General features: G+C 58.1%; 3 protein-coding genes across 13 annotated transcripts in view; 1 reads left to right on the top strand and 2 right to left on the bottom strand.

Annotated features, from left to right (window-relative positions):
• The first annotated feature begins 56 nt into the window (after positions 1-56).
• Positions 57-11,717, top strand: PKN3 (protein kinase N3). Of its 5 annotated transcripts, none has more exons than XM_067743073.1 (22): positions 57-444; positions 2,447-2,687; positions 2,884-3,029; positions 3,661-3,772; positions 3,846-3,973; positions 4,178-4,361; positions 5,777-5,923; positions 6,007-6,116; positions 6,226-6,369; positions 6,786-6,861; positions 6,945-7,113; positions 7,300-7,402; positions 7,514-7,581; positions 7,910-7,973; positions 8,121-8,212; positions 8,772-8,948; positions 9,651-9,713; positions 9,854-9,930; positions 10,370-10,512; positions 10,601-10,708; positions 11,010-11,043; positions 11,197-11,717. In XM_067743073.1, the coding sequence occupies exons 1-22, from the start codon at positions 421-423 to the stop codon at positions 11,328-11,330; spliced, it is 2,544 nt and encodes an 847-aa protein (XP_067599174.1). In that variant the 5' UTR covers positions 57-420; the 3' UTR covers positions 11,331-11,717. The 5 variants fall into 5 exon arrangements, with proteins under 5 accessions (XP_067599174.1, XP_067599171.1, XP_067599169.1 ...); XM_067743070.1 differs by having other exon boundaries at positions 61-444; positions 10,614-10,708; positions 11,010-11,090; positions 11,200-11,717; XM_067743068.1 differs by having other exon boundaries at positions 64-444; positions 11,010-11,090; positions 11,200-11,717.
• A 140-nt stretch (positions 11,718-11,857) lies between these two features.
• Positions 11,858-15,013, bottom strand: ZDHHC12 (zinc finger DHHC-type palmitoyltransferase 12). Of its 4 annotated transcripts, none has more exons than XM_067743077.1 (5): positions 14,857-15,013; positions 13,256-13,392; positions 12,815-12,892; positions 12,461-12,649; positions 11,858-12,287 (listed from the first exon to the last, which is right to left on the bottom strand). In XM_067743077.1, the coding sequence occupies exons 1-5, from the start codon at positions 14,954-14,956 to the stop codon at positions 12,000-12,002; spliced, it is 792 nt and encodes a 263-aa protein (XP_067599178.1). In that variant the 5' UTR covers positions 14,957-15,013; the 3' UTR covers positions 11,858-11,999. The 4 variants fall into 4 exon arrangements, with proteins under 4 accessions (XP_067599178.1, XP_067599176.1, XP_067599175.1 ...); XM_067743075.1 differs by having other exon boundaries at positions 12,483-12,649; XM_067743074.1 differs by lacking the exon at positions 13,256-13,392 and adding an exon at positions 14,431-14,630 and having other exon boundaries at positions 12,483-12,649; positions 14,857-15,001.
• A 2,492-nt stretch (positions 15,014-17,505) lies between these two features.
• ZER1 (zyg-11 related cell cycle regulator) overlaps positions 17,506-27,977 on the bottom strand; it is a 30,329-nt gene continuing 19,857 nt past the window's right edge. For 2 of the 4 annotated variants that reach the window (XM_067743029.1, XM_067743031.1), the window contains exons 9-16: positions 27,141-27,356; positions 26,209-26,250; positions 25,923-26,042; positions 25,113-25,228; positions 24,577-24,765; positions 23,380-23,477; positions 21,650-21,752; positions 17,506-19,258 (exon numbers count right to left, since the gene is read on the bottom strand). In XM_067743029.1, the coding sequence (XP_067599130.1) occupies positions 19,201-19,258; positions 21,650-21,752; positions 23,380-23,477; positions 24,577-24,765; positions 25,113-25,228; positions 25,923-26,042; positions 26,209-26,250; positions 27,141-27,356 (942 nt within the window). In that variant the 3' untranslated portion in view covers positions 17,506-19,200. The other 2 variants (XM_067743032.1, XM_067743033.1) reach the window with 2 other exon arrangements.

Raw genomic sequence — 27,977 nt, 5'->3', positions numbered from 1 at the left:
GGCAGGCGGCGCTGTCCCCAGCCGGGCCCGCCCCTCTGGGCGCGCGACCCGGCAGCTGGAGAACTCCGGCCCGGGAAATGTCCTTTTCTGCCCTTGTATCGCGGGGCGGGGGTCAGTGTCTCAAGGAGCGGGAACCGCGGCCTCAGATGAGGGGCGCTGGGCTCCAAATCCCTCGGAACATCGGATCCGGGGGAGGCGCCGGGGCCTCTGGGTCAGGAGCCGGGCTCGATCCCTCGCGGCCGAGAGGCGGCGCTGATCCCAGGTCCCGCGAGGGCCAGCGGACCTCGGGAGGGGGCGCCCGATCCCGCGACTCCGGCGCCGCTTCCCGGGAAGTTTCAAGTTTGAAAGCCCTGGCGGAGGGGCCCGGGCTTCCGGAACCGGAGTGGTCGAGAGGAGGGGCCGAGCTGCCCGAGCGGCGCCATGGAAGAGGGGGCGCCGCAGCAGGTGAACGGCGCCCGGAGGGGACGGGCCTCGGGCGCGGGCCGGGGGGTAGGGGGAGGCTCATTCACCGCCCCGGGCTCCGGCCGCGTCCCCAGCCCCTCCCCGTGTCCCTTCCCAGCCCTTGCCCTGCGTCCCCCCTACACCTTCGCAGGGCAGACCTGAGCATTGGGGGTAAGTCGTTCCTGCCTCCTGGAAACGTCCCCAAATCACCTCCAAGTGAATCAGAGCCTCCAGTCAGGCCTAACCATGAGCACGTCTGAGTCCGCAGTCAGGGCCACCAGGGTGGGCCCCAAAGTTTCCTAAAATCTATTCTTCCAGGTAACACTCTAAGGCCGATGTGCATCCGCTGCGAAAGCAAAGGGGGGCCGTGCAGGCACCTAGGGACGGGTCCTGGGAGGGGAGAAGAATGTGTGCGGCAGGCGGAGGGTGCCACTCCCTCGCGGTCGTGGGGTCCTTCCCAGAGCACACAGGCAGGCGGCGAGTGGGGACCCCAGAGGAAGGGGCCTACCCAGTTCCCGGGGGAACCCTCGGGTACACAGGGTTCCAGACCAAATGGCGAGGGGGCGGGGTTCTTGCCGGAGCTGGCAATAGGTTCGCGTGGGACCGAGACTGTGTGTCTTATTGGGGTGTGGGGAGAGGTGGGATACTAGCCCAGAGCAAATGGGTGTGGGGACGTTTGTGCACAAGATAGCGCCCCAGCCGCGGAGCCGAAAGGGAGAGGTGTGTGCGCACTTGGCAGGATTCCAGCCCAGAGCAGGCAGGACCATGGGCTCTGGTCAAGGGTGAAGTGTTGTCCACAAGACTCCTAGAGTGCCCCCACCCCTTGGGCAACTTTCAGGGCTGCGTCTGTGCCCTCCCTCCCCCTTCCTCCGGAGGTCCCTCTGCCTGTTCCAGCCGTGGCTTGTACATATTTTCCGATTTCCTGTTAACCTCCGCCCAGCAGCGGCAGCTGGGTGACTCAGGACCCCGGTGCCGGGCCCCCAGCTCCGTGGGATCTTTGTTTGCTCAGGCCTTTGGCTCTGGCCCTCTGGCCTAGGGCCCTCAAAGGATTTCCTGAGCCCCGCCCCTGCCCTCTGACAGACGGGCCAGAGGGCCAGCGGAGGCCTGGGGTGGGGGTCCCCAAGGTTCCACTGGGCTCGGGAGATGGAGAGCCGAGAGGTAAGGTGAGGGCTCTGAGGCAGTCCTGGGTTGGGGGCATCATGGGTTACCCTGGGCTGAGGTCAGCAGCAGCACCCGTTGGTTTGAAATGGCCTCTGGGAAGGAGCTTTTCCTCTTTCTTGCTCTCGCTTGGGGTGAAGCAGTGAGAGAGCCTTCTAATTCCTCCCAGGAGCTGAGCTGGGAGTGGGCCCCGGAGACCTCCTCAACCCCTCTGTGCCTCTGCTTTGCCAGCTGGGGTGTCGGAAGATCAGGGGAACAGCCCTAGCTTCCACTCAGGCCACAGGCTTCCCTGTCTGTGTGACCTTGGTGGTGGTGGTGGGGCCCTTCTCAGTGCCAAGCCTCTTTTCTGGTCCCCAGACCTTAGCCTGGATCCCAGACTGAGAGCAGCCTGATGTAAGCGTGACCGGCAGGGAGAGGCTGGGGCCCAAGAGATGACGGTGCATCTCCTTCCCTGTGTTGTGGCCTCGGGCAAATTACTTAACCTCTCTGTGTCTCAGTTTCCTCATCTATAAAATGGGGATAATAACTACACCTACCTCATGGGGTTGCTGTCAGGATCAACAAGTTAATGTCTGCACAGTTCTTAGAACAGAACACCATGTAAACATTAACAATTTTTTCCCCCTTACTCTTCTCTCTGATGGCACAGGACAGGAGTATGGGCTGGATAAATAGCCTTGGGGTTTCCATCTGGCTTAGGGATGCTAGCTCTAAGCTCATAGATGCTTCCCAAACCGTGTGTGTCAGTCCTGGGTGCTGACTGCGCCTGCCTCCCTTCCCCTCCGCCTGTGATGAGCTGAGGCCGTGGAGGTGGGGACTGAGGGGACTAAGGCCTCTGCCTTTCCAGCCTGGGGCGGGCCAGTGGCCCCCAGGGGATGAGAAAGAGGCGATCCGCCGGGCCATCCAGAAGGAGCTGAAAATCAAGGAGGGTGTGGAGAACCTGCGGCGGGTAGCCACCGACCGCCGCCACCTGGGCCACGTGCAGCAGCTGCTGCGGTCCTCCAACCGCCGCCTGGAGCAGCTGCACGGGGAGCTGCGGGAGCTGCATGCCCGCATCCTGCTGCCTGGCCCCGGGCCTGGCCCGGCTGGTGAGTGCGGAATCTGAGCAGGCCCCTCGGGACAGCAGGCGGCAGGCTGACCCAGCTCCTTGGCCTTGGCCCTGACCTCTCGCAGAGCCTCCTCTTGTAGCCCCTGCCCGGGAGGGGCAGGGAGGAGAGAGCTAGGCCATGAGGGGCTCTCGGCTCTGGGGGAGGGGTTCATGAACCCCACGCTCTTTGCACACAGAACCTGCGGCCTCAGGACCTCGTCCGCTGGCAGAGCAGCCAAGGGCCCGACACCTGGAGGCTCTACAGAGGCAGCTGCAGGTAGAGCTGAAGGTCAAGCAGGGAGCCGAGAATATGACCCACACGTATGCCAGTGGCACTCCCAAGGTAAGGCCCCTGGGATCTGAGGGGAAGAGATTTGGCTCTCAGATTATTAGAGAAGATGGTGATTCAGACCCTATTCTTTTTTTTTTGAATTTTTTTTATACAGCAGTTTCTTATTAGTTATCTATTTTATACATATTAGTGTATATATGTCAATCCCAATCTCCCACTTCATCCCACTACCAGCCCCTATTCTGATAGGGAAATGCAACCCGGCCGTTGACCCTGTAAGAGAGACAGTCTCACCCTTAGTCTGACGGGGGAGGCAGAACCCCAAATCTCAGCTTGGTGGGAAAGGCATGGCTCGAACCCCTTGTCTAACAGAGAAGGCAAAACACGTCTAATGGGGAATCTCAGCCCAACTCCCAACCTGTCCCAACCCCCAGCACGATGTGGAGGCTCACCCTGATCTAATAAGGGAGGCTTGACCTTAGCCCTCCCTTGTCTAGTCTGATGGGGGAGGTCTGCTCCAGACCTAGTCTAAAAAGGGAGGCTTGGCTGTAGTATCTGGCCTACCGAGAGAGGCTTAGCTTCAATTCTGGACTGATGGGGGAGGCTTGCTCCAGTCCCTGGTCTGACCAGGGAGGCTCCGGCCTGGTCCTGACCTCAGGGGGCATATGTTACAACCCCACAGGAGAGGAAGCTTCTGGCAGCCGCCCAGCAGATGCTACAGGACAGCCAGCTGAAGGTGGCCCTGCTACGAATGAAGATCAGCAGCCTGGAGGCCAGCGGGTCCCCTGAGCCAGGTGAGGCCTTGAGAAGTGTGGATGGGCAGAGCGGAGCCGGGCATGGGCCTGAGGGCTGACCCCCTCCTCCCAGGACCGGAGCTGCTGGTGGAGGAGCTGCGGCACCGGCTACGCATCGAGGCTGCCGTGGCCGAGGGCGCCAAGAACGTGGTGAAGCTGCTCGGTAGCCGGCGAACGCAGGACCGCAAGGTGCTAGCCGAGGTCAGATCATGGTCCCCACCCACTGCTGCTCCTCTCTGAGTGGTACCACCCTCTGCAGTGGCGGGAGACACCGCTGGACTGGCTGTGAGGGGTGGCAATGAGGAAACAGGAGGCACATCCTTGTCTAGACCTCAGCCAGGGTGTCTCCAGGTGGCCTGAGCCACGCCCCCGCCGTTACCCCATGGCCCTGTATCCCTTCTGCAGGCTCAGGCCCAGCTCCAGGAGTCCTCCCAGAAACTGGACCTCCTGCGGCTGGCCTTGGAGCAGCTGCTGGAGGGACTGCCTCCTGCACACCCTCTGCGTGGCAGAGTGGCCCGGGAGCTGCGGACTGCTGTGTCTGGGAACCCCCAGCCTTCAGGGACACTCGTGAAGCCCACCGCCATGACAGGTACCCGGGAGTCCCTCCTACTTCAGAGCTCTCCTTCCCTTCCAGGGAGGAGCCTGAAACACAGTGGGGAAGAATCTTGGAGACTTCCAATCCTGGCCTCACCATCCCCTAGCTGTGTGACCTTGTGCAACTGACATCCTCTCTCCAGACCTCAGTTTTTCACTCTGTCAAATGGGGGTGATAACGGCACCTATTTCATAGGGTTGCTGCGAAAATTCAGTGAGTTGTTGCGTGTGAAGTGCTCAGCACCGTGCAGGCACAGAGATCGCTCAGTCGGTGAAGCTATTATTTAAGTGAGGAACCATGAGAGTGCTCAAAGTGCCAGTGTTAGGGAGCTCATAGCCCTGGAGGCCTTGATACCCAGTCCCGGGCAGTTTGGGCTGTTGGAAAGTTCTTCCTTATCCCAAGCTGGATCTGCCTCCAAATAATCTAACAGTGTCAACTCCTGAACTTCCCACCTGGGACACGGTGCCAACTAGAGAGCCCAGCTCCTGCCAACACAGAGCTGATGCAGGGTAGACGGGCCCCATCCCACTGTGAGCAGAGCTGAGAAGGGGAAGTACAGCGGCTGGATGGGCCCCCTCACCTGGCCCCTGGGGAATCAAGGAATGCTTCCTGGAGGGGATGGTGTCTGAGCTTGGCCTCGAAGGGCTTATGTGAGTTAGCCAAGTAGACAAGTTGGGGAAGGTGGGGGTAAGGGCTTGTTAAATGGCCTAAAATTCAGGTACCTGGGGCCACCCCACATCCTGTCTTCTGGCTGAATACCCGTATTCCTCCAATCATTCTTCCACCCTGGCACTGCCTTGTTTTATGAGGTCTCTCAGAGTGTAAACCCCAGGCCCAGACTCCCTAAATGGTGCTCTTAGGCCCAGTGCATGTCCTCAAGGGCGGCCAGAGCCCCACTGCTTCCTCTGCCCTTTGAGGGACACATCTCTAATGACCCTAAAATGAATCTGCTTGGTTGGCAAAACACGCTTGTGCCCATTGCAGGAGGTAGGGCTGAGCTGGCGCTGCTTTCCACTGTGCAGATGGGGAGACAGGCCCGGGGAAGCGGTGGGACAGGTCCGCCAGCCAGGCCTCCTGCTCTTCCCTGGGCTCTCATCCCTGCCGTGGCGCTGTTCCTAGGCCCTGAGCCCTGAGCAGTGGGTCGCCACGCGCTGCGGTCCCTTGCAACCCGGCTGAGGTCTGAGTCTCACTCCTCTGCCTGTGTGTCCCTGCTTCTTCCAACACATAGAGAGTGTGCAGGTGGGGAGGACCAGTTGGCCGGCCCCAAGGGTGGCAGGTGGCTGCCGAGGCCTAATGTGGGCAAGGTCTGTGTTTAGCTATACCTCCAGGAGAAGGTAGCATTCCTGGGGTCCCAGGGGTCCATTGGAGGACGGCACCTGATAACGGCCCCCCACCATGCTCCCTGGCAGGGACGCTGCAGGTCCACCTCCTGGGCTGTGAGCAGCTGCTGACAGCTGTGCCTGGACGTTCCCCCGTGGCCGCACTGGCCGGGACCCCCTCCCAGGGCTGGCTTTGGAGCAGGGCCAAGCAGCAGCGTGGTGGAAGCGAGCTGGCCAGTGAGTAGGGGGCATGGGAAGCTGGGGAACAGCGAGGGACCCCCACTCCCGGCCTGCCCTGAGCCCCGGCTCTGGCCCCACAGGTGAGGTGTTGGCCGTGCTGAAGGTGGACAATCGCATTGTGGGCCAGACGGCCTGGGGGCCTGTGACCAAGCAGTCCTGGGACCAGACCTTTGTCGTCCCCCTGGAGCGGGTGAGGCTGCCGTGTGTGGACAGGGGTGACCGTGGGCCGTGGGGTGGAAGGCCGGCCAGGTAGTGGCTCGTGCCACGCTCCACCCCTCAACCTGGCCTCCCCACTGCAGGCCCGAGAGCTGGAGATTGGGGTGCACTGGCGGGACTGGCGGCAGCTGTGTGGCGTGGCCTTCCTGAGGCTGGAGGACTTCCTGGACAATGCCTGTCACCAGCTCTCCCTCAGCCTGGTGCCGCAGGGGCTGCTCTTTGTCCAGGTGCCCACTGGCCCCTGCCCTCTGACCTCGTGGGCCCCTGGCTCCGTTAGAGCAAAGAAGGGCCTTTGAGCCTGTGCTCTGCACCCACACGTAGGAGTGGAAATTGAGGCCCAGAGGGAGGAGACCTAGAGGAAGGAAGGATTCCCAGCCCCTCTCTGAGGACTTCATGGGAGCCTAGCGGCCTGCATCCTTGTCCTGTCTGACCTGCCGCGTGTGTGACCCCGGACCACTTCTCTTCTCCGGGCCTCGGTTTCCCCACTGGTCCCAATGAGGATGTTGGATCCATCTCTCTGAGTCCTTCTGGCTCTTGTGTCTGTTGACATGGGCTCAGGCTGGGAGCCTGGGGGCTGAGGAGGTGCCCGTGGCAGGTGGGGTCGGAGGGGACTGGTCTTCAGCCCTGCCCCCTGCCCCCGCAGGTGACCTTCTGTGACCCTGTCATTGAGAGAAGGCCCCGGCTGCAGAGGCAGAAGCGCATTTTCTCAAAACGCAGAGGTGTGGAGTGGAGAAGGCTGGCCAGTAGGGAGCAGGGCTGGGACCCTTAGGAGACCCCGGGACTGAGCCCCCTTTTGCCCCAGGTCAGGACTTCCTGAGGGCTTCCCAGATGAACCTCAGCATGGCGGCCTGGGGGCGCTTGGTCATGAGCCTACTGCCCCCCTGCAGCTCTCCAAGCACCATCAGCCCCCCGAAAGGGTGCTCCCAGACCCCAGCCACACCCCGGGGGGCCGCCGACCCTGCCTCGCCCAGGTGAGGAGGCTCGCCCCAGGCTGCCTGCTTCTCTGTGGAGTCACCTCACTCCAGATGCAGACAGTGCCTGTCCCCGTTGCTCGCCCTCTGACCCGTCTCTCTGTCTCACGCGGCTGTGGGTCCACCCCACCCCCCCCCGCATTCCATCCGCCTGTGCCCGGTCGTGTGTCTGCTTCCTCCCCACAGTAATTTCCCACCCAAGAAGACCCCCTTGCGAGAAGAGATCCAATCCCCACCCAAGCCACCGCGCCTCTACCTGCCCCAGGAGCCGACCCCCGAGGAGATGCCGGTGAGCGGTGGCAGGGCTGGTCATGCTGGGGGCTGTCTGGGTGGGGATGGCAGGGCTGGAGGGAAGAAGGAGAGGAAGCCCCCTCTGCCCTGAGCCCCTCTGCCCTCACAGAGCACCAAACGCCCCCACATGGAGCCCAGGACTCGACTCGAGCCATCTCTGCCAGCTTCAGCCACCAGGTACCCCTGGCAGGCTCACCTTGGCGTTTGAGAGAGACATCTGTCCACTCACTTGGGTGTTTGCATGTCAGGCGTTCTCACATCGCCCCGAGCTCTTGGCTTGCTCTCAGGTTCTCACTTGCGGAGCCCACGTTACTGAGCTCCACCTGCATGCCAGACCCCAGGAAATGGCAGTCCTAGGAGCTCCCACCCGGCCTCTCCAGCCCCTGCCCCTCTTGCCTCACAGGTGGGGACAGCCCAGGACCAGGCGTGGAGGGAGGGTTTGGAGCGGCCCTTGGCGGAGCCCCAGCCCTTGTCCCAGGGGCTTCCTGTACCCTCTCTCTTGCAGGAAACCCCCCCGGCTTCAGGACTTCCGCTGCTTGGCCGTGCTGGGCCGGGGCCACTTCGGGAAGGTAGTGGGCTCATGAGGTGCAGTGGAGGGGGGTGGGCAGGCCCCGACACACGCTAGCTAGGGGGACTCTGGGGTCTGTGGGGCAGTGGGTGGGGGAAGTAGACTCCTGTACTGCCCACCTGGAGCCCAGTCTCTCTCTGGTCCCCAGGTCCTCCTGGTCCAGTTCAAGGGGACAGGTCAATACTATGCCATCAAAGCACTGAAGAAGCAAGAGGTGCTGAGCCGGGACGAGATAGAGAGGTGTGTGCTGAGGCCAGGGGGTTCCCGGCATCCGGGCACGTGGAGGGTACCCAGGATGGCAGGCCTGGGCTGGTGGCCCCGGAAGGCAGCTGACTGCTACTGGGGCTTGTAAGAGGTGACCCTTTGGGGCCAGCCAGGCCTGGGCTCTCTTGTTAGCAACTGCAGTTGTTAACTGTGTGCCCTTGGGCAGGTTGCCTCGTTTATGCACCTCAGTTTCCTCATCTGTGAAATGGGAACAGGGTGGTTGTACAGGTTCAAGACCTATGTGAGGGACTTCCCTGGTGGTCCAGTGGTTAAGACTCTGTGCTTCCACCGCAGGGGGTGCTGGTTCCATCCCTGGTCGGGGAACTGAGATCCCGCATGCCACACAGCGTGGCCAAAAAAAAAGACCTGTGTGAGCTCCGGATACACATGAACCATCACTCTAGCTGCCTGGCACTTTGACTTAAGCGCCAGTGACCCAGGGGTGTTGTGTGGGTGACAGGGCGTAGTCAGGGGAGGTTTTCATTCCCTTTTGGGTTCCCTCCTTCCCTCTAAAACCCACACCCTCCTCTTGCAGCCTGTACTGTGAGAAGCGAATCCTGGAGGCTGTGGGCCGCATGGGGCACCCCTTCCTACTCTCCCTCCTTGCCTGCTTCCACACCTCCAGCCACGCCTGCTTCGTGACTGAGTTTGTGCCCGGTGGCGACCTCATGATGCAGATCCACGAGGACGTCTTCCCTGAGCCCCAGGCCCGGTGGGTTCCCATCTCTCCTGTTCGCCTCTTCCAGCAAGCCTTCCCTGCTTCCCTGTACCTGGCGACGCCTTCATCCTGCTTCCTCCAGGGTGCCCATCAGCAGAAGAGCATGGAGTCAGGGAGGCCTTGGTTCAGATCCTGGTTGTCAACCCTCATAGCGTTTGTGACCTCAGACCTCAGTTTATATAGCTGTGAATTGGGCTAATGATAACTATTTCATAGGCTTGTTGCATGGATGAACATAACATTTAGAAATTGCTGAGCACAGGGACTGGTGAGCAGTAAGTAACCAACAGCTGGTGGTGTTATTTCTTGCCCAGCAGAGTGTGGGCCCTGGAGCCCGGATTCACATATCTGCTCAGCCACTGGCTGTGCGACCCTGGATGGGTCATTTACTGGCAGTCTGAGATCCTCATTTGAAAAATAGGCGTGACGGGTGTCCACAGCAGGCTGCTGGGAGGATGCCAGGGTCGGCGTGAGGATACTCGGTGTCATCCCTGGCACAATCTCAGAGCCCAGGAAGGGCAGGCTGTTATCTGGAGGAGCTCCACCCCTGCTACACATGAGGCTCCTCCCAGTCTCTCACCCCCACATGACTCTGGCAGGGATATCTGGGGTCCCCAGGCCATGGCCATCCTGGTGCCTCCCTGCCCTGTCCCCCACAGTCCTGGGCCTGAACTACCCCCTGCCCCAACCCTCCAGGTTCTATCTGGCCTGTGTGGTCCTGGGGCTGCAGTTCTTACATGAGCAGAAGATCATTTACAGGTAACTTGCCCCCGAGATGCTGGGGGAGTGGGCGAGGGGGCAGATGTTACCCTTCTCCTGGGCTGCTCTAGGGTGGGGCCGCTGTTCCCTGGGCCTCAGCGCTTCTTAGCCCCTTTGATCTGCCCTGCCTTTGCCCTCAGAGACCTTAAGTTGGATAATCTTCTGCTGGATGCCCAGGGTTTCCTGAAGATCGCAGACTTTGGGCTCTGTAAGGAAGGTGGGTGCCTCCTGTCCAGGATCCCGTCTTTCAGTCGTGCTCACTCAGCCCAGGCCAGCAGGGTGGTGGGCAAGTGGCAGCTCCCAGGAAATCTGCCTCCCAGCCCTCATTCCAGGGACTAGCTGGACACATTGGCTCGTCCTTCCCAGCCCTAAAAGCTCTAAAAGAGCCCCTTGCCCTTGGCCAGAGGGAGCTCCTGGGCCGGGAGAGGGCACTGGGTTCTGCTTTCTGCGTGACCCTGGCACACGAGCTTGTCTGAGAGTCAGATTCCTCATCAATCAAGTGGCATAAAAACCGTTCCCACCTCTGAGGGTGTGGGGCAGGGCTCGGCACAGGTTCAGACACGGGGTCATAAGGAGGGTGGGTGCTTGATTCTTACAGCGAGAGGTTCTTGTGGGTAACACACCACGCTGGCATCAGTGTGGATGTCGGTTTGCAGGGATTGGCTTTGGGGACCGGACGAGCACCTTCTGTGGCACCCCGGAGTTCCTGGCTCCTGAGGTGCTGACCCAGGAGGCCTATACGCGGGCTGTGGACTGGTGGGGGCTGGGCGTGCTGCTCTACGAGATGCTGGTGGGCGAGGTGAGCGCTGGACGGGGTGCTGGTGGGGCCTCCAGGTCGGGTGGGGGTGGGGGTGGCCCACGTACCCTGCTGAGCCCCATCCCTGCAGTGCCCGTTTCCAGGGGACACGGAGGAGGAGGTGTTTGACTGCATCGTCAATGCAGAAGCCCCATACCCGCGCTTTCTGTCGGTGCAAGGGCTTGAGCTCATTCAGAAGGTAATCGCAGGGACTTCCCCGGTGGTCCAGTGGTTAAGACTCTGCACTTCCACTGCAGGGGGCGCGGGTTCGATCCCTGGTCGGGGAAACTAAAATCCCGCAAGCTGCGTGGCGCGTCCCCCAAAAAACAAAACAAAACAAACTCTTTAAAAAAAAAAAAAAAAGGTAATCACCGCAGGGTCCAGGGCTGGGCCGACAGCTGCCCCTGGCTCAGGGATCCCTACCCGAGAGGCTGGAGAGGGGGAGGCAGGCAGTGCCTAGGGCCCGAACACCCTGAATGAGCACCTGTCCTGTCCCCCAGCTCCTCCAGAAGTGCCCCGAGAAGCGCCTGGGGGCAGGGGAGCGGGATGCTGAGGAGATCAAGACACAGCCTTTCTTCAGGGTGAGTGGCCAGGGCCGCAGTGGTCCAGGAGCCTGGCACAGTGGGAGGCATCGAGGGCCCGCGGGGCTGCCGCTCCCGTCGTCTGAGGCACCTCTACCCTTGCCCCCAGACCACCGACTGGCAGGCCCTGCTCGCCCGAGCCGTCCGGCCCCCATTTGTGCCCACCCTCTGCAGCCCCACAGACCTGCGCTACTTCGAGGGCGAGTTCACGGGGCTGCCGCCTGCCCTAACGCCGCCTGATGCCCGCAGCCCCCTCACCGCCCGCCAACAGGCTGCCTTCCGGGACTTCGACTTTGTGTCCCAGCGATTCCTGGAGCCCTGAGGGCCTCCCGGGCTCTCTACCCCCTGCCCCCCCGACGGTTGGAGCCTCTGCTTGCCCGCCTTTCTGCCCGCCTGGGCGCCCCGGTATTGATGAGCCCTTGGGACTCAAGGTGGCGGCCATGGGCTGCTGTCGTGGGCTTTGCTCAGTCACCGGGCAAAGTGCTGCCTCCCCTCCCTTCTCCCGACCACCTCTCCCCTGCCCGTTGCAAGACCTGGACCCGAAAGGGAGGCACAGCAAGGAGCAGTTTGGTTTGTTTTTTTGAATACTTGACTTGCTTTATGGATTATTAAATTTATAAAACTGTGCACTGGAGGCAGCCTGGCTTGGGGTGGGGAGGGTGGAAGTCTCCACAACCCAGGTCCTTGGTGCCCAAGCCCCCCATGGGTCCTCTTCCTCCTCTTCTGCCTTTGAGGCAGGGTTCTGTCCTTCAGCTCCACCCTGAGGCCTGGGAGGAGTGGGCAGCAGTGAGGAGGTCCAGGCCCTTGGAGCGCTGATGCCCCCGGGTGCAGCCCCTCTGGTTTTCAGGCACAAGACGGTGGCCCGGCCTCTAGCAACCCTAAACATCCTGGCTGCTGCCTTCCTCGTCCTCAGCCCAGAGGGTCTCCCAGGACCCCGAGGGCCATCCGCAGAAGAAGTGGGCCAGGTTGCGGGTCAGGCCGCGGTCGAAGGGGTTGCCGGGGCGCTGGCGGAGGTAGGCGATACGGTGTGAGGAGATGAACTCCCAGGTGGTGGTGTTGCTGGCCACCAGGTAGAGGTGCGAGGCCAAGAGCAGGCTGGCCACTAGGGAGAAGAGCGACAGCAGCAGGAAGGTGGCAAACAGGAGCCCACTGGACCGCAGCCAGAGCCCCCAAGGCCGGAAGAAGCGGAGGCCAGACCTGCAGGGAAGGAGGGGGACAGGGACCCAGAGCTGGCGGATATGTGGTTGGCAGTTTTGCTCCAGGGACCCCAGGTGGGCCGGCCATTTGGGAGAGGGTCCGAGGCCCCTGAAGAGGGAGCCTGGCTCTCTCCACACCTGGTGGGTGCCTGCTGCCTGCCCCCCACCCACCACCCGGGGCGCTGGGGGAACCCACCATGCCAGGTACAGGCCCCACAGAAGCACCACCAGCTGCAGCGCCAGGTAGGCCACGAACACTGGGTGATTGCGCTCCCCCACGCAGTTCTCCATCCAGGGACAGTGGTGGTCATATCGGCGGACACAACGACGGCACTCACGGCAGTGACGCGCCCGCAGGGGTTGCTGTGGGCACACAGGGAGTCAGGCCTCAACACTGGCTCCCTTCTGGACCCAACAATGTGGGCGGGAGGTCAGGGCTGGCATCTGGGAGGCCTTCCTGGAGGAGGGATGAGGCCAAGGAGCCTCAATCTTGCCCGACCCTCCCACGGAGGTCCCTGCATCACCCACCAGCACCATGCAGTATCTGCAGCGCCGAAGGGGGATGGCCTGAGGAGCCATGGCTGTCTGCTCTTCCTTGGCCTCCTCCTGAAAATGGGGGGACACAGTATGAGATGGGGTTCCCTTGGGAGGCAGAGGGCACTGGTGGGTAGCTCCCTTGGGGGCCAGCTTAACTCTGGGTGTGCACGTTTGGGGATCCATCCCCTGTGTAATGGAGGTGGTAGAGTGGGGGCAGAGTGCCCTGGACGGCGAGGCTGTGTGACCTTTGCCAGTTACTTCCCCTCTCTGGGTCTTGGCAATTTCCTCACTGTAGGATGGGGCTCTAGGTCTGGCAAGACGATTCCCTGGGATTCCCTAGGAAAGCCCTCAGCACAGGGTCTAGCATGAGATTGTTACTGGGGCCTTGAGTTCCCTGTTGTGGGGGAGGAGATGTTTGGGAGCCCTGGTTACCTGGGGCTGGGGCAGGACATTCACGTATCCCGGGTCCATGAGTGACACAGCCAGGTAAAGCAGCAGGGAGCCCAGTATCAAGAGCAGGAAGGTGAGGGGCACGAGCAGCTCCCCCTGCTCTTCCCACTGCCGCAGCGCTGGAGAGGCCAGAGGGGGAAAGTGAGGCTGCGGCGACAGAATAGGAGGGTGCAGGTGAGGGGTGCAGCTGGAGGGGGGAAGTGTGTCCCTGGCTGAGGGAAGGCCTGGAGTTGGAGTTTGATGAATGGTCAGGTGTGGCCACTGCATAGGGTGCAGGAGGGAGAAGTTCACGTTCAGCAAAAAAAAAAAAGAAGCAGTTCATCTACACTCTCTCTGGAGCGCAATAGAGAACCATGGAAGGGTATAGGGTCAGGTATGTTTCTGAAAGCCCTCTTACTGCTAGAGAAAAGATGGATCAGAGGGGAGGCTTATCTGAGACACGGAGCGGAGCGTGTCTGGACAAGGGCAGTGGCAGAAAGGGTGGAGAAGAGGGGATGGACAGCAGGGTAAGGAGGCTGATGGGGCCAGACTTGGCTGGATGTGGGGGAGAGGGAGGAGGGGTCTGGCTCTGAGATGCGGAGAAGCTGGCCAGGTCCAAGATGCCCAAGAGACAGAGGAGGGCAGGGTCGGCAGGCTGGCTGGGATGCTGCAGAGGGACAACAGGGGAGCCCAGGCAAGGAAGGGTCCAGCCCATGGAGGTGACTGAAGGATTTTGGGAGGCGGGGGGCTGAAGAGAGAGGGGCAGGAGACGGCCAGACAGCCGAGTGTGGCCAACTCTGGTGCCCCTTGACTGTAAAAGGGAGCGGAGAAGGAAAGGGGGTTGCACTGAGGGGGGGTTCTTTCTGATGGGGAGACTGAGCAGGTTTTTAGGCTAAGGGGCAGAGGCAGTGGAGGAGACTTGAGGTCTTGGGAGGAAAGTGAGAACGCCCCCGGTCCGGGGTTTTATGCCGGAGCAAGGAGGGATGATGAGTGGGGGCTGATGGTGGTAGTGAGGGAGGGTGAAAACTTGTGCTGGAGGTGGCCACAGAGGTGGCCTGTGGTGGGTAAAGAGGAGGAAGGGTGGAAGGGGGTTGATGGGATGAATGAATGCTACCAGGGCGAGAATCAAGGATGAGGACGTGAGGGACAGGCTGCTCCCCTATGCGGTGTTCTCTTGCCTGAGGCTGGGGAGCCTGGACTTGGGCAGCTAGTGGCCACAGGGCTGGGCGGGACGCCAGTCCTTCATCTAGTTGATCCTCGGAATCTTGGGAGTCAATTCCTGGGAAGGGTCGGGCGGGTCCCAGGATCAGGGGAGAAGGGGGCTCGAGTCGGTCGTCGGATCTGGGGCACCGGGTGGGTCCTGGGACAGACAGGGTATCTGGCAGGGATCAGGAAGATTCTGGAATTAATTAGAGATCAACTGGGTATTAGGCAGAAAGCAGGTGGCTCTTGGAATGAGAGATGGGGAGGGGGCCTCAGGATGTGGAGGAGATTGGGTGAATCCCAGGATCTCTTGGGCTTCGGCAAGGGACTCAGTGAGACCCAAACATCTAGGGAATCATGCGGGATCGGGGGGGTCCAGGGTCGCGCGGGGTCCGGCTCACCGGTATCATGCAGGAAGAGCACCAGCGTGATCCCCCAGGTCAGGACGGTGTGCCCGGTCCGCACCAGGACCCCAGGCCTGAGCAGCGCCCACGGCGCCATCGCCTCTGCCCGGGGCCCCACCCGGAAGAAGCGCTCAGAGGGGCGGGCCCTCCGAGGGAGAGGACCCACCGCCACCCGGGGATTGGAGGAGACAGGCTGTGGGCGGGGCCGACTTGGGTGACGGAGACTGCCTATTGGACGGTACCTGCGGCCGAGTAGGCCCTCGAGCCCACAGGTGCCTGAAGAGGCTGAGGGCGGGGCCGGCGCGCGCGCAGCCGGTAACTCCCCCAACCCCACACCCCACCAGCCAGGTAACTTTCGAAAGCCGGGGAGCCGTCGGGAGCCTCGACCCAGCCCCACTGGGGTTCCACCACCAGCCCCAGGGCCACAGCCTAACGCATGCGTACAGCTTCCTGGACGCTTCAAAGATCCAGGTGTTGTGACTTCAGGTTGCAGAATTGTGCGCGGTTCGGAGATGTGACGCCTGAGGCCTCGAGAGGGGCAGGACTCGCCCAAGGTTGCGCCGTGGTGATACCCTTACCTCCTATTCATTTTCAGATATTGCAGATGGGATGAGAGCAGAGTGGAGGTACGTGGTGCAGAGTCTGGCTATGAGGGGCCCAACTTGGGTCAGAGTCAGAAATCCCAGCACTGCCTCTTCCTACCTGTATGAGTTTGGGCAAGTTACTGAACCACTGCGAGCTCTGTTTTCTGTCTGTGTAATGGAGATGATAATAGTACCCCCCTGCTGAGGTGGTTGGAGGACTCAATAATGGAAATAAGAGTGTCTAGCACAGGACTGTCTTGTCTCCCCGGCTCTAAGCCAGCACCTACACCCTTCAGCCTTGCCCAACCCAGGGCTTCAGGCCAGGGAAGTCCCAGTGCAGCTTTGGTTTGTATAGAGGTGACTGGGTATTTTAAAGGGAGAATGAGGGAGTTGAGATGGGGAAGGGTAGGGGCTTGAAGAGACTCAGAGCAGTGAAAAATTACAAACAGTGGGTCAGGGTAAATGCTGATTAGGCCAGCTGTGTCTGCTATCTGGCAATAATTGAAGTTCAGCTTCTATCCTCCCACAGAGACTGGGAGACAGAGGCCTGATCCTTCCTGATGATTACATTTTAAAGGGATGGCTATCAGGTCCTTGAGAAAGACACTCCTGAGTTGTAGGAGGTACAAATACACCTCAGAGGGACAGAGAAAGCATTCACAATTGTAAGCCCTTTTTAGTAAATGCTCTAAGAAAGGGTGGTCAGGGTGTTGGTTAAAACAGTAAATTCTTTTGGCAGCCTGGAGCTTTCTCAGGCAGGCACTTTAAGAGGGGGCTAGGGTCATCCTAGGGATGTGACCTTGAGCTGTTAGAAGCTATGTTAGTGTTTAAGTCTTTTAATGTCAGAGGTGGGAGTGAACGAAATCACTTGCGCTGAAGTCTGTAGTTGTTTGTGTTTTTTTGCGGTATGCGGGCCTCTCACTGTTGTGGCCTCTCCCGTTGCAGAGCACAGGCTCCGGATGCGCAGGCTCAGCGGCCATGGCTCACGGGCCCAGCCGCTCCGCGGCATGTGGGATCCTCCCGGACCGGGGCACGAACCCATGTCCCCTGCAACGGCAGGCGGACTCTCAACCACTGCGCCACCAGGGAAGCCCTGAAGTCTGTAGTTTTTATAGGCCAAGGTTGTGGCCTAGTGGAGAAGAGGGCTTGGAGACTGGCTACAGTTTGGCCTAGGAGAGGGCCTTTGTCACTGGGCACTGGGGACACACCACCTGGCACGTTTGGGAATGGTTCCACTTGATCTGGGACCAGCACCTAGACTGTTCTTTGGGGAAGAGCTCTCCCTCATTGGGTGCAGCCTCAGTAGTACTTCAGGGGCACAGAAGTCACTGCTGATATTTACACTGGGACAACAGGTGTAAACCAGGACCATCCTGGGCCAAAGCTGAGTCATCTCAGGATTTGGCCCCGGCTCCTTCATCCCCTCCTGCTGGCGCCCTCGCCCTCCACTCTGCTGCAGCCACGTGGGCGGCTTCGTGGTTCTCCCTGCGAGGTCTTCTCCTGGCAGGGCCCTCTGCCCAGGACACTCTTTCCCTGGACCCCTACAGCCAGGCCTGGCAGCCCGGTCTTTCTGCTGGATTCAGCTCGCATGTCTCCGCTTGTGAGAAGCCTCCCCTGCCCAGGATACCACACTGTCTCTTATCTGCACGTATGCTCTTCCGTCTCCCTAAGGGGCTGTGGCCCAGCTAACTCCAGCCTCTGCTGCACACTCCCACCGGCCCACAGGAGGGACCTGCTCTGTGCTCCCTTCTCCCTGCTCCTCACACACTGGGTCATAATCTCGTATTTAACATTTGTCTCTACCATCAGACAGCCATTCTGGGCGGGGGCCCTGTTGGTCTGTTGCCAGCTGTACCCTCAGTGTCTGGGCACAGGGGTGTGGAGAGGCTGCAAAGGAAAAACAGGTGCTCCAGCCCGATCTGCCACCTGTCCCCAGTCTGCAGTTGACCCTCTGGGCTGGGCACACAAACTGACCCAACGCAACCTCACTCAAGGCCCACTGCCTGAGCCAGCCCAGGGCCCTCTCCAGACCCCATCCCTTCCACAAAAAAAGACACTCTGCTCCACTTTGCACAAAAATGTATTTCTGTGACATCCCGAAGTACAGACATTTACCCAGGCCCCAGGTGGTAATGCAATGCAATGTGAGCTCTGCCCGGGGCCTGGCTCAGGCCACGTGAGCATGGAAGGGAGGGGCAGATGTGGCCCATCTGCTAAGCTGAGGGACACAGGGCAGCTGGCCCTTCCCACGGCTGGGAGCGAAAGACCCCAGGGGAGAAAGGCCAGGTGCCTCTCCCCTGGGCTGCTCATCCAGACCGCTCTGTCTGCAGGCAGAAACACCAGGAGAATCCAAAAACAGGCCCAGGGAAGGAGGAGGGAAGAAAAGCCACCCCTCAAGGGCCACCTGCAGAGTCAGCTCTGCTCCCCAGCCCCTTGTTCCAGAGGGGCCTCCTCACCGCCGTCTGTGCCATGAGAAGCAATTCGGAGTGACATCAAGGGAGGACCACAAGATATTTCAAGATACGTTTGTGTCTCACACTTCTCTGAAACAACAGCACGGAGGTTTCCGAGGGAAAGCCTGGGGTCAGTATGGGAGGGGCGCGGGAAGGGCCCCGGAGGGCCGGGCAGGGCCACTGCAGGATGTGCCAAATGCTGGTCTGGAGGTGTCCGCCTGTTGCCACCGGGAAAGGGTGGCTTGGGGACCTCCTGCCTGTGAGAGAGGTGTGGGGTCCTCTGGGCAGCGGGGCAGGCAGGGGCGAGTGAGGCAGGCTCAGTTCTGCTGGTGGGGTGCCTGGGCACCATGGGTGCTGTGGGCAGATGAGGGGTAGGGGGTGAGGGGAAAAAGCCCCTGGCCCCAGGAGGTGCTGGCTTCCAGGGTGGGGGGCAGGTTCTGGATATGTTTGGCAGAAGGGGCAGTGGAATCTGCCTGAATTCTGACCAGCCCTGGGCTGGGGCCTTCGACAGCCTGGGACCTGGTGGGAGACTAGGAGGCAGCCTCCATAGCAGCGTGGCCTCAGGCAGGCCTGGCCAGAGGGCAGCAGAGCCACTGTGAGCTCCACTCCTCGAGGGCCCTCTGGGGCTGGGACTGCCTGGACCTAGGCAGGTACGGCTTACTTGCTCGCCCCAGAGGCCCACAGCCGAGAGCACCAAGGCATTTGGGAGACCCAGTGGGGTTAGTTGTAATCTCCAAACCCCATCAGCTGCACCCAGGAACCTAGAGGGCGTTCTCAGGCTTTGGTGGGTGGGTTAGGGTGCTGGAGTGGGCTATCGAAAGCCCACTGCCTCTCCTAACAGGAAGGGAGGCCAAGGTCAGAGGTTACAGGGCAAGGGCTGGACACTCACAATGTTACGGGCATTTAGTCTGGCAGGGGTAGGAGTGAGTGTGGCAGCGATGAAGGCTTTGAGTTGGGGCTTGAGAATGGCCAAGGAAGCTGCGAGGACTCAGGGAGTGTTTCTTTTGTTTTTGTACAGAAATCATACACACAAAACTTCACACTTCCTAACCAAAAAAAAATAATATATATATATAATATATATATATATAAAATATATATATATAATATATATATATTATATATATATATATATATATATCTCACTAATGTTAAGGAAAAGCGTCGGTTGTGCAAAAGTCCCCCTGTGTCCCTTCATCCAGTTGGGAGGCTCCCCGGGTGGGGATCTGCCAGCTGGGCTGCTTGAGGGTGCTTCCTCCCAGCCTCGTGGTCCAGAGCAGTGGCGGCCGTGGGGGCAGAGGCCTCTATCTGGATGTGTCCATGTTCTCCTCTTTAAAGTTACTGCAGTGCTCAATCACCTTGCTGGAGACAATGAGAGAAAGAGGATTGGAGGGTGGGCTGGGGTTGGGGTGGGCCCAGCCCCTCCCAGCTGATCAGGCTGCGGGATTTGTTAGCCAACGGTAACCATGATGTTGACGCTGAATGAGATGAAGTGCACAAAGTGGTGGGCAGAGTGGCCAGCATGTGCGGGGTACCCAGGAAATGGTACTCGTGGCCACGAATGCCATCAGCCCCGCGTGCTCCCCTCCTACTTCCCCAGGCCCCCTTTCCACCTCTCAGTGCCTGGGCATCTGTGGTTAGGGGCGTCCCTGAATCAGCTCAGGCCTAACCTCCAAAACCTTCTGGTCTCTTTTTCAGCAACATCTTCCTTCTTCACCTTTTCCCTGTACACCCAGGCCTTTTTCTTCCCCAAAGTCTACTGGTGGTCCCCAAACTGGCTGCACATCAGATTCACCCAGAGATCCTGCTCCAGCAGCAGGTCCGGGTAGGGCTAGGGCAGCTGTGCTTGCACAAGTACAAGGGCCCGACACCCTGCAGCGGCCAAGTCCCCGTGCAGCGTTTGGGAGTCACCCCTCATGCTCAGATCTCGAGTCTGTCTCTCACTCTAGTCTGGCCCTTGGGAACCGCCGTCAGGTGTGACCCTGAACCCTGCATGGCCTTCCCGTTCACACTAAGCCTCTGGGTTGGTGGCGGGTGTGTGTGTGTGTGTGTGTGTGTGTGTGTGTGTGTGTGTGTTCACGGCAGCCTCCATGTGCTAAAGAGGTGCCTCAATGCCTTTTAGGAAGTAAGGGATGCCTGGGGTGGGACAGGACTGGTGAACAGGCAGAGGGATTTCTAAGCACCCTGGCATCAGGCTGGCCAGCTTGGGTACACACCTCAAGTCTTACAGAGATGTTCAAAGTGACTGGGGTAGGTTACGGGTCAGTCTTACCCAGTGCTTCTCAAACCTCCTGGGAGCCCTGTTGACAATGCACATTCCCAGGCCCACCGGAAAAGAAAATCTAGGTGGAACTGAATGTTTTTAACAATCTTTTTAGGTGATTCTTTAGGGAGATTAAGTTGGAGAACCACTCATTTTACCATTCTCAAACTCAGACCAATCTGTCAATTAAATGTTTAAGCAGTGGGCTTCCCTGGTGGTGCAGTGGTTAGGAATCCGCCTGCCAATGCAGGGGACACAGGTTCGAGCCCCGATCTGGGAAGATCCTACATGCCGCAGAGCAACTAAGCCCGTGCGCCACAACTACTGAGGCTGCGCTCTAGAGCCCACGAGCCACAACTACTGAGCCTGCGAGCCACAACTACTGAAGCCCGCATGCCTAGAGCCCATGCTCCGCAACAAGAGAAGCCACTGCAACGAGAAGTCCACACACCGCAACGAAGAGTAGCCCCCGCTCGCCACAACTAGAGAAAGCCTGCGCGCAGCAACAAGGACCCAACATAGCCAAAAATAAATAAATTAAAAACAAAAATAACGTTTAAGCAGTGCCTTTTTTTTTTTTTTTTTTGCGGTACGCAGGTCTCTCGCTGTTGTGCCCTCTCCCGTTGCGGAGCACAGGCTCCGGAAGCGCAGGCTCAGCGGCCATGGCTCATGGGCCCAGCCGCTCCGCGGCATGTGGGATCTTCCCGGACCGGGTCACGAACCCATGTCCCCTGCATCGGCAGGCGGACTCTCAACCACTGCGCAACCAGGGAAGCCCAAGCAGTGCCTTTTGCCGACAATAACTGCAGAAACAGCCAGTGAGTAGTTGTCTGGGGAGCCTCTGAGCTCCAGGCCCCTCCCCCACGATACTCTTTATTCTGCGCTGTGTTTAGAACTGGGGTAAACTTAACTCTGTTCTCTTCTAGAATGTATCCCGGGGAAAGCAAGGTCGTTACTGCTGATTGCGACACGTAGCATCTCTGAGGGTCTCTCTTGTGCACTGATGGGTGTGAGATCCCGGTAGATGATATTTTAGACCCGGTAGTGAAAAACGACACAGCAGAGGAAGGCCTTGATGGCCCTGCCGTGTCCGGGACCTTCACATTCAGAAACTCATTTGCATTCTGCCTGATCCCTATGTATTTTACCATACTGTGTCCTCTCTTTAGTTGGAATGTCTTTGGCCAAAAATAATGACAAGTTCTGACCTGACTTGCTAATGCCCAGGGATGAGAGGACGTAAGAAAATAAAGCTTACAGATGAGGGCAATGACGCTCCGCTCAGAGCTTGGTCATCCAGTTTCCGGCCGCACTGTGGCCAAAATGACACTCAGGGAGGCCCCAGCTGGACGTCAGTATGCTGTCCACCTCCTCACTCAGCTCTGAGTTGCCCCTGGGAATTTCAGCCATTCCTAACCACGAGAGGGCTTGGCTGTGTCCCTCGCTCCCCCAAGTCTAGGCTCCAAGCAGAAACACTGCCAGTCTCTCACCGGGCCATTTCCTTGGTCTCTTGCCGCGCGGTTGCCATCTTGATCATGTCCCTCAGGAGAGGCATTCCACCTTCTTTGATCAGCAGGGGGCAGTACTTGTCCGCTATGGATAGGGACAGACAGCAGGTGATCAGGGTGGGATTTCTATCAGCCTGTTGCTCAGAAACCCACCCTTGCTGCAAGAACTGCCCTCCCAGAAGGCGGGATGAAGACTCGGCCCTGAGTGAGGGCACTGCTGCGACCGGCCAGGAGCCATGTTTGCCCAGCCCTGGGGCCCAAGTTCTGAGGCCACCTGGGGGAAGCAAGGGGTGAACCCCTTGGAAAAGGCTCTTCCCTTCTTTGCCTCACTGTGGCATTTCCCCCCGCCAAATGTCACCCAAACCAGCACCTTCTACTCTGAGAAGTTTTTGTAAAAATAGAGCTTCCTAAGCACTGCCCTTGGCTATCCTGATTCAACAGATCCAGGAACCTGTTTATTTGTACTTTTAACAAAATATTTCCAGCCAGGATGGAACCACCAGGGCTACCTATTGGGTGGCTTCATGGCTCACTCCAACAGAGAACATTCTAGGGCTCGGTATCCAGGGCTGTACGCTCCACGGAGAACACGGGCATGTCAATGGCCCTCCAGCAGCTCTATGTCGTAGGAGCTATTTTTATCATCTCCATTTAATGATGAAAGAGCTGAGTTTCAGAGAGATGAAGTAATCCACTCAAAGTCACCCTAGAGGCTTGTCTGAGGGAGTCCGGGCTCAGGGCTCTTCCTCTGTGCTACACTGCCTCTTTGAGGTAAGGTGCGACTTTTTAGTAAGACTAACCTCAAGGAATAATAGAAAATTGGCAAATGCTTACTGAACAGCTGGGATGTGCCAAAGCACTCTTCCAAACACTTTACATGTCTTACTTCATAGCAATCCTATGCGGAAAGTACTATTACTACCCCATTTTAAAGATGAGGCAAATGAGGCATGGAGAGGTTGAGAAACCTGCTCAAAGTAACACAGGCAGTCTTCCCCCAAGGCCTGCACTCTTATTCACGCTGCCAGTAGCAGGACTGAGCAGTATCCAGGCACCAGGGCTCAGCACTTTCTGCTGGTTCTCTTTTCACATCAACCTTATGAGGTAAGTGTTATTATCCCCATTTTACAGAGGAGAAAACTGAGGCCCAGAGAGGTTAAATAACCTGCATGAGATCACATAACCAGTAAAGGAGAGAACTAGGGGTCAAACCTGGTCTGCAATCAAAGTCTCTTGGTGCTGCACCCTCTTTTTCCTCTCCCCCAAAGCCACTGAGCAGCGGACAGTTCAGGCTCTTCTAAGAGGGGGTGGGAGTCTCTCCGAGGAAATGAGTGAGACCTGTTTTCAAGTTCTCTCCTGTTCTCTCGGACGTCTGTTTCCTCGGGGGTTAGTTCTTGGTTTGGGTTGGTCTTACCCTGCCTTACAGAAGGCATGGAGATTTTTGACTATTCACTTGTATGGAAGCAGGAAACATTAAGAAAGCTGTCTGGGATCTCTGGATGGGCCGGCTCATCTGCCAGGCCTGCTTCTGCCCATGAGGCAGGGGCCAGCCATTATGCTGGGTGTCCCACCAATGCCAGAAAGTGGAGGGCTGGGTGCTGAGACGCAGACACTGACACCAGCTCTCATAGTACTTCCACCCGGATTATCACCTCCCTGAGGGCAAGTCTGCTTTCAGCCGATGAGTGAACAAAGGGTTAGTGGGTACTCACGGTAGACAGACACCAGGTTGTACAGGGCCCAGGTGGCCCAATGCTGGCTGACAGGTGAGATGCCCTGGGGAAGGAGGCGAAGAATTGGCTCAAATGACCTATAGGAAGAAAAATCAAGGTCACTTTTTTTTTTTTTTTTTTGCCACTCCGTGCGGCTTGAGGGATCTCGGTTTCCTGACCAGGGAATGAAGCCAGGACATGGCAGTGAAAGCCTGGAATCCTAACCACTAGGCCACCAGGGAACTCCCTCAAGGTCACTTTTGATGCCGGGCATTGTGGGGGGAGGTGCATTGTCTCTTGTTGGGGGTTTGTCCTCACTGAAGGGTCCCGTGGACAAATGATGAGCAGGCCAGTAGGATGGAGGGGACGGGGGGCACCCGGCCCTTCAGGCTCCACAAAGAGAGCGCCCTGGTGAGAGAGGTCATGAGCACCCTGGGAGGTGGGGGACAAAGGACCCTGGGAAGCAGAAGAGATTGACTGCACTTCCCATAATGGCCTTCTACTACGCATCATCTGGAGTCATGGTCCAAAAGCCTGAAAAATGTATGTGCAACCTCCACCCCCTCCCCGGGCCAGCGATTCCACTTCAGCTCTCCTCTGAAATGACAGTAATTGGAGTGTCGGCAAAGCCACGAGCATGAGCCTGTTCCTCCCAACACGGGTTTTCAACTTCAATGTCCATCAATACAAGATGGCCCAGGTGCACACAGAAAGTGACTCAGTCATAAAACGATGAGGGAGACGCATAGCTGCGGCTGGAAATTCACACACGAGATAGTAAGACTTGATGCCAGCTGGACTGGAGGTAATTAAATCTGTGCATAGAAAACTGCTGGAAAGGGAGACGCCAGAATGTTAGGGGGGAGATGCTCTTTTAGGGAATGAATGGTTTCCGTTTTGTTTCCTGCTGCGTGTCTGTATTTTCTCCTTTTTTTTCACAACTGGACGGGTATCAAATGTTTGTAAACGACAGGCTCTGGGTACACACAGGTGTCGACGTGAGGAAACAGGCACCAAACTGTAGAGGTGAGATGTGCACATTCACATGCTGCGCTCTACGTGGACTACACCTCGGTTAGTAACGCCTGGCACAGGACGAGGAGGAGGGCAAGCAGCTCGCACCAGACCTTGTTGGGAAGGAGCATCCTGTCCTAGCACTTACCCCACGTCCACGTCCCACGCCTCCCCACTCCGCACCTGTAATTGATATTTCTCCGTGAGTTGATGTCCCAGCTCTGGATGGCTGCCCACATGCGCTCCTCTACCTCCTCCCGCTGGGGTTCACAGATGCCCCAGGCCTCAGGGCCATCAAACATGATGTGGGAGAGGACGCCACAGGCATTGTAGGAAACCTCAATCCCATCAGCCTTGCTCTCCAGCAGGTTGCTGCCAAGAAGAGAGAAGAATGGAGTCCTGATCCCCAAGTCCCTCTTCAGATACCAGCTGCTGGACCCCAACTAAAAGACCAGATACCAGAGGTACTATTGATTTCTTTATCACTTATCATTTGTACCCAGATGACTTCTAAAGGGTATATAAGGTCGCTTAAGGTAAGATACAGCTACAACAGGACCATTTATGGAGGGTTGAAAGAATAAGAAACTGCATCATAGAGTGAAGGCGGCATTCCTAACAGAAATCTAGGCTAACAGCAGTTACTGGAACTGAGCACTGACTAGAGCTCTGAGCATCCTGGCAGCCAAGGCAAAAAGGAAAAGAAGAGAAGTACCAACCTGAAGACACTGATGAATTGGGAAGTCATTAGCTGGGGCCGTAGCTCCTTCACCTCTGCCACATTCCCCAAGAGTCCTAGCATATTCCGATGCAGCTCCTGCTTCTCTGGGAACTCCTGGCAAAATGAGAGCCATTGGGGGTCATATCAATGAGTACTTAATTAGTGTCTGATACTGGTAACCTAGAAGCTTTATGAGCATCTGTCTGGCCATTTCAACTAGATAGACAAAGCGGGGGTGGGGGGGCGGGTGCAATCTGCTGCTCTCCTACCTTCCGGTACACCTAGGACAGTGCTGGGTACACACTACAAGGGATTAAAGTGGTAGAGCTCCCTGCCACAAAATCAAAGGCTGAGTGGAGATCTGACCTATAAAATTGTGAATGGGACAAACATGATTCTATTTACCAAAGCTCAAAATATTAGTCTAAGGGAATCCTTTTGGAAACTAGAGCAAGACAATCAAGAATGAGTTTTAGGATGAAGAGACCATCCTACTGGACAGAATTCTGTCTGGCTGATACCTCAGTGGACCCCAGCCAGACCTGGAGAGTCTGAGAAATCGTGCTGAGAAGGACGGGTCTGAGTTCTCCCTTGGAGGGAGGGCTCTAAGGGGGCGCCCAGCCAGGTCGTCTGGGTCAGGGAAGACCTCTGGAGCTCCTTCCTGTTGGCAGCAAATCCTGGGCTGGCGGGCCTGTGAGTTGACCCCCACTGCCCGTCCATGGGAACCATGGGGAGAGGGGTTGCTGGGGGACATGGGGACAGAAGAGCGGCCAAGTGGGAGTAAGGAGGCTTCTGGAGAGGGCGCTACCTTCAGGCAGTCCAGGAAGAGCTTCATGCCGTTGAAGTTAAGGAACATCTCGCAGTTGTCGGGGGTCTCATCCGTGATGTTCCACAGGGCGCTCCAGGAGAACTCCATCACCTGGTCGCACTGCAGCGGGGAGACGGCTCAGCACAGGTTCACCTGGATGGGCCCCCAGGCTCCTGGCACCCGGTGACAGGGTCCCCTGACACAATGTGGACACCCCCCCAGGGGCAAGCCAGTCCCTTCTCAGGCTAGGGGAGGGGCAGGGTGGCTCCATGAAGACTCAACTTACTATCTTGTCCAGCAGCTTCTTCTGAATCAGCTTCAGCATGGTCTGTGGGCAGAGAAGAGAACTTGCCAGGGGGGCCAGGGCTTCAAGAGCTACCATGTCCCCCAAGAACCAAGAGGGAGGGAAGAGTTAGCAATTCTATTCCTGTTAATACATCCCGACGAGACCAAATCTGCCTCTCTATTTGGGAGGCTGTTGGGAGAAGTACCACCCACGGACCTGATACTTGGCATCAGGACGCCTGGGTGCTAGTCCTGGCTCGAGCCTGACCCCACGTGGCTGTGGGCACGGCCCTCCTCCTCTGTGGGTTTCAGCCTCCCCAGTGATAACTGAAAGGAGGAGACTAGATGTGCCTTCCTTTCTTCAGCAAATATTTATTAACTCCCCACTGTGCACCAGGCCCTGTGCTAGGAAGTGCCAGGGACGGGATGATGGAAGGAACAAGCACGGCGTCTCTCCCTACGGAGCTCACAGCCAGTGGGGAGGCTGATGTTAAACAGATAGGCCCTCAGATATTTATTTAATCCCAGTTGGGAAGACATAAGAGGGGCACTTGGTCTGAGGAGGCAGGAGTGACTTGTACAGTGGGACCCAACAGGAGAGTGGAGGGGCTGGGAGAGGATGACAGAGTGTTCTCTAGGTGGAGGAAATCTACGGGTCATCAGCAAATTTCACCGTTAGGAAATTCTTCCTTTGGAAGTAGCTGGTTTTTTTTTGGGGGGGGGGGTGGCTGTTCCACGTGGCACATGGGATCTTAGCTCCCCAGACCAGGGATCGAACCCGCAGCCCCTGTATTGGAAGCTCAGAGTCTTAACCACTGGACCGCCAGGGAAGTCCCAGGAAATTCTTCCTTTGGTCCGGCCCAAATCCTCCCTTTGGGCAGTGGGGCTGTGGAGGAGGGAGGGAGACGCAGCCCCCGCCGCGCGCGCACGCACCACGACAAAGCCCATCTTGCCCACGGCCTCCTTGTGGTCGTTGTCCACCTGGCAGACCAGGGCGTTGCACAGGTGCACGGCGATGCGCTGGATCGACTCGTCCTGCCGCGTGGGGTTGAGGATGCTGAGCAAGAGCTCGTTGACTCGGCGGTACTGGAACTCCAGCTCCTCAGGGATGCTGAAGTTGCAGAGGGTCAGGCAGCAGTTCCGCTGGACCTGGGTGGGGCCAGGAGACAAGCGGAGCACAGTCAGGGTCAGCCTTGGGAGCTGGACTTGAGGGGCTCCCTAGAGGTGTGAGATCATCCAGAGCTGTGGTGGTCCACGAAGGCTGCCTGGAAGAGGAGACTACGAGGCTTTTTTTTTTTTTAATATTTTTTAAAAACGTGAACTGTAATATACAGAAGAGTGCATAAAACACAAATGTATAGTTTTGCAAATAATTATAAAGCAAACAAGCTTTTCAACAACCATGTAAACACCATTTGGGTCAAGAAACAACATTGCCAGCACCCAAAAGTCCCCATATGTCCCTTCCTGGTCATAAGCCCCTCTCCCCACGAGAGAGCCCCATCCCTGCCTTTCACTTGAAAGATTCTCTAGCATCTTGTGGCTTTTTGTTCAACCACAGGTTTGCAAGATCAACCGTCTTGTTATAAGTAGCTGAAATGCATTTTTTTTCATTTGCAGTATAGAATTCTAATTTATTTATGCAGTCCACTGCTAGCGGACGTTCGGGTAGACTTCAGTGTTTGGCTACTTCAAACAGTGTCCTGTACGTGCATCCTGGTATCCATGTGTGTGGGCTCCTCTAGGGCACCCACGCGCAGGGTGGAGTTT

The sequence above is a fragment of the Pseudorca crassidens genome, chromosome 7, assembly GCF_039906515.1.
Source record: "Pseudorca crassidens isolate mPseCra1 chromosome 7, mPseCra1.hap1, whole genome shotgun sequence".
Taxonomy (NCBI): Eukaryota; Metazoa; Chordata; class Mammalia; order Artiodactyla; family Delphinidae; genus Pseudorca; species Pseudorca crassidens.
Note: the sequence above shows the minus strand (reverse complement) of the source record. Positions and strands in the feature narration are given on the sequence as shown.

Bases quoted from the DNA above. Each gene is read 5' to 3' on its own strand.
- PKN3 (XM_067743068.1), top strand. From the start codon at position 421: ATGGAAGAGGGGGCGCCGCAGCAG. The intron at 3,030-3,660 runs GTAAGGCCCCTG...ACAACCCCACAG, and splicing joins ATGCCAGTGGCACTCCCAAG to GAGAGGAAGCTTCTGGCAGC. The intron at 6,117-6,225 runs GTGAGGCTGCCG...TCCCCACTGCAG, and splicing joins TTGTCGTCCCCCTGGAGCGG to GCCCGAGAGCTGGAGATTGG.
- ZDHHC12 (XM_067743074.1), bottom strand. From the start codon at position 14,956: ATGGCGCCGTGGGCGCTGCTCAGGCCTGGGGTCCTGGTGCGGACCGGG. The intron at 12,893-14,430 runs GCAAGAGAACAC...CCCCATTTTCAG, and splicing joins TCCAGGCTCCCCAGCCTCAG to GAGGAGGCCAAGGAAGAGCA. The intron at 12,650-12,814 runs GTGGGTGATGCA...GTGTGCCCACAG, and splicing joins GCAGATACTGCATGGTGCTG to CAACCCCTGCGGGCGCGTCA.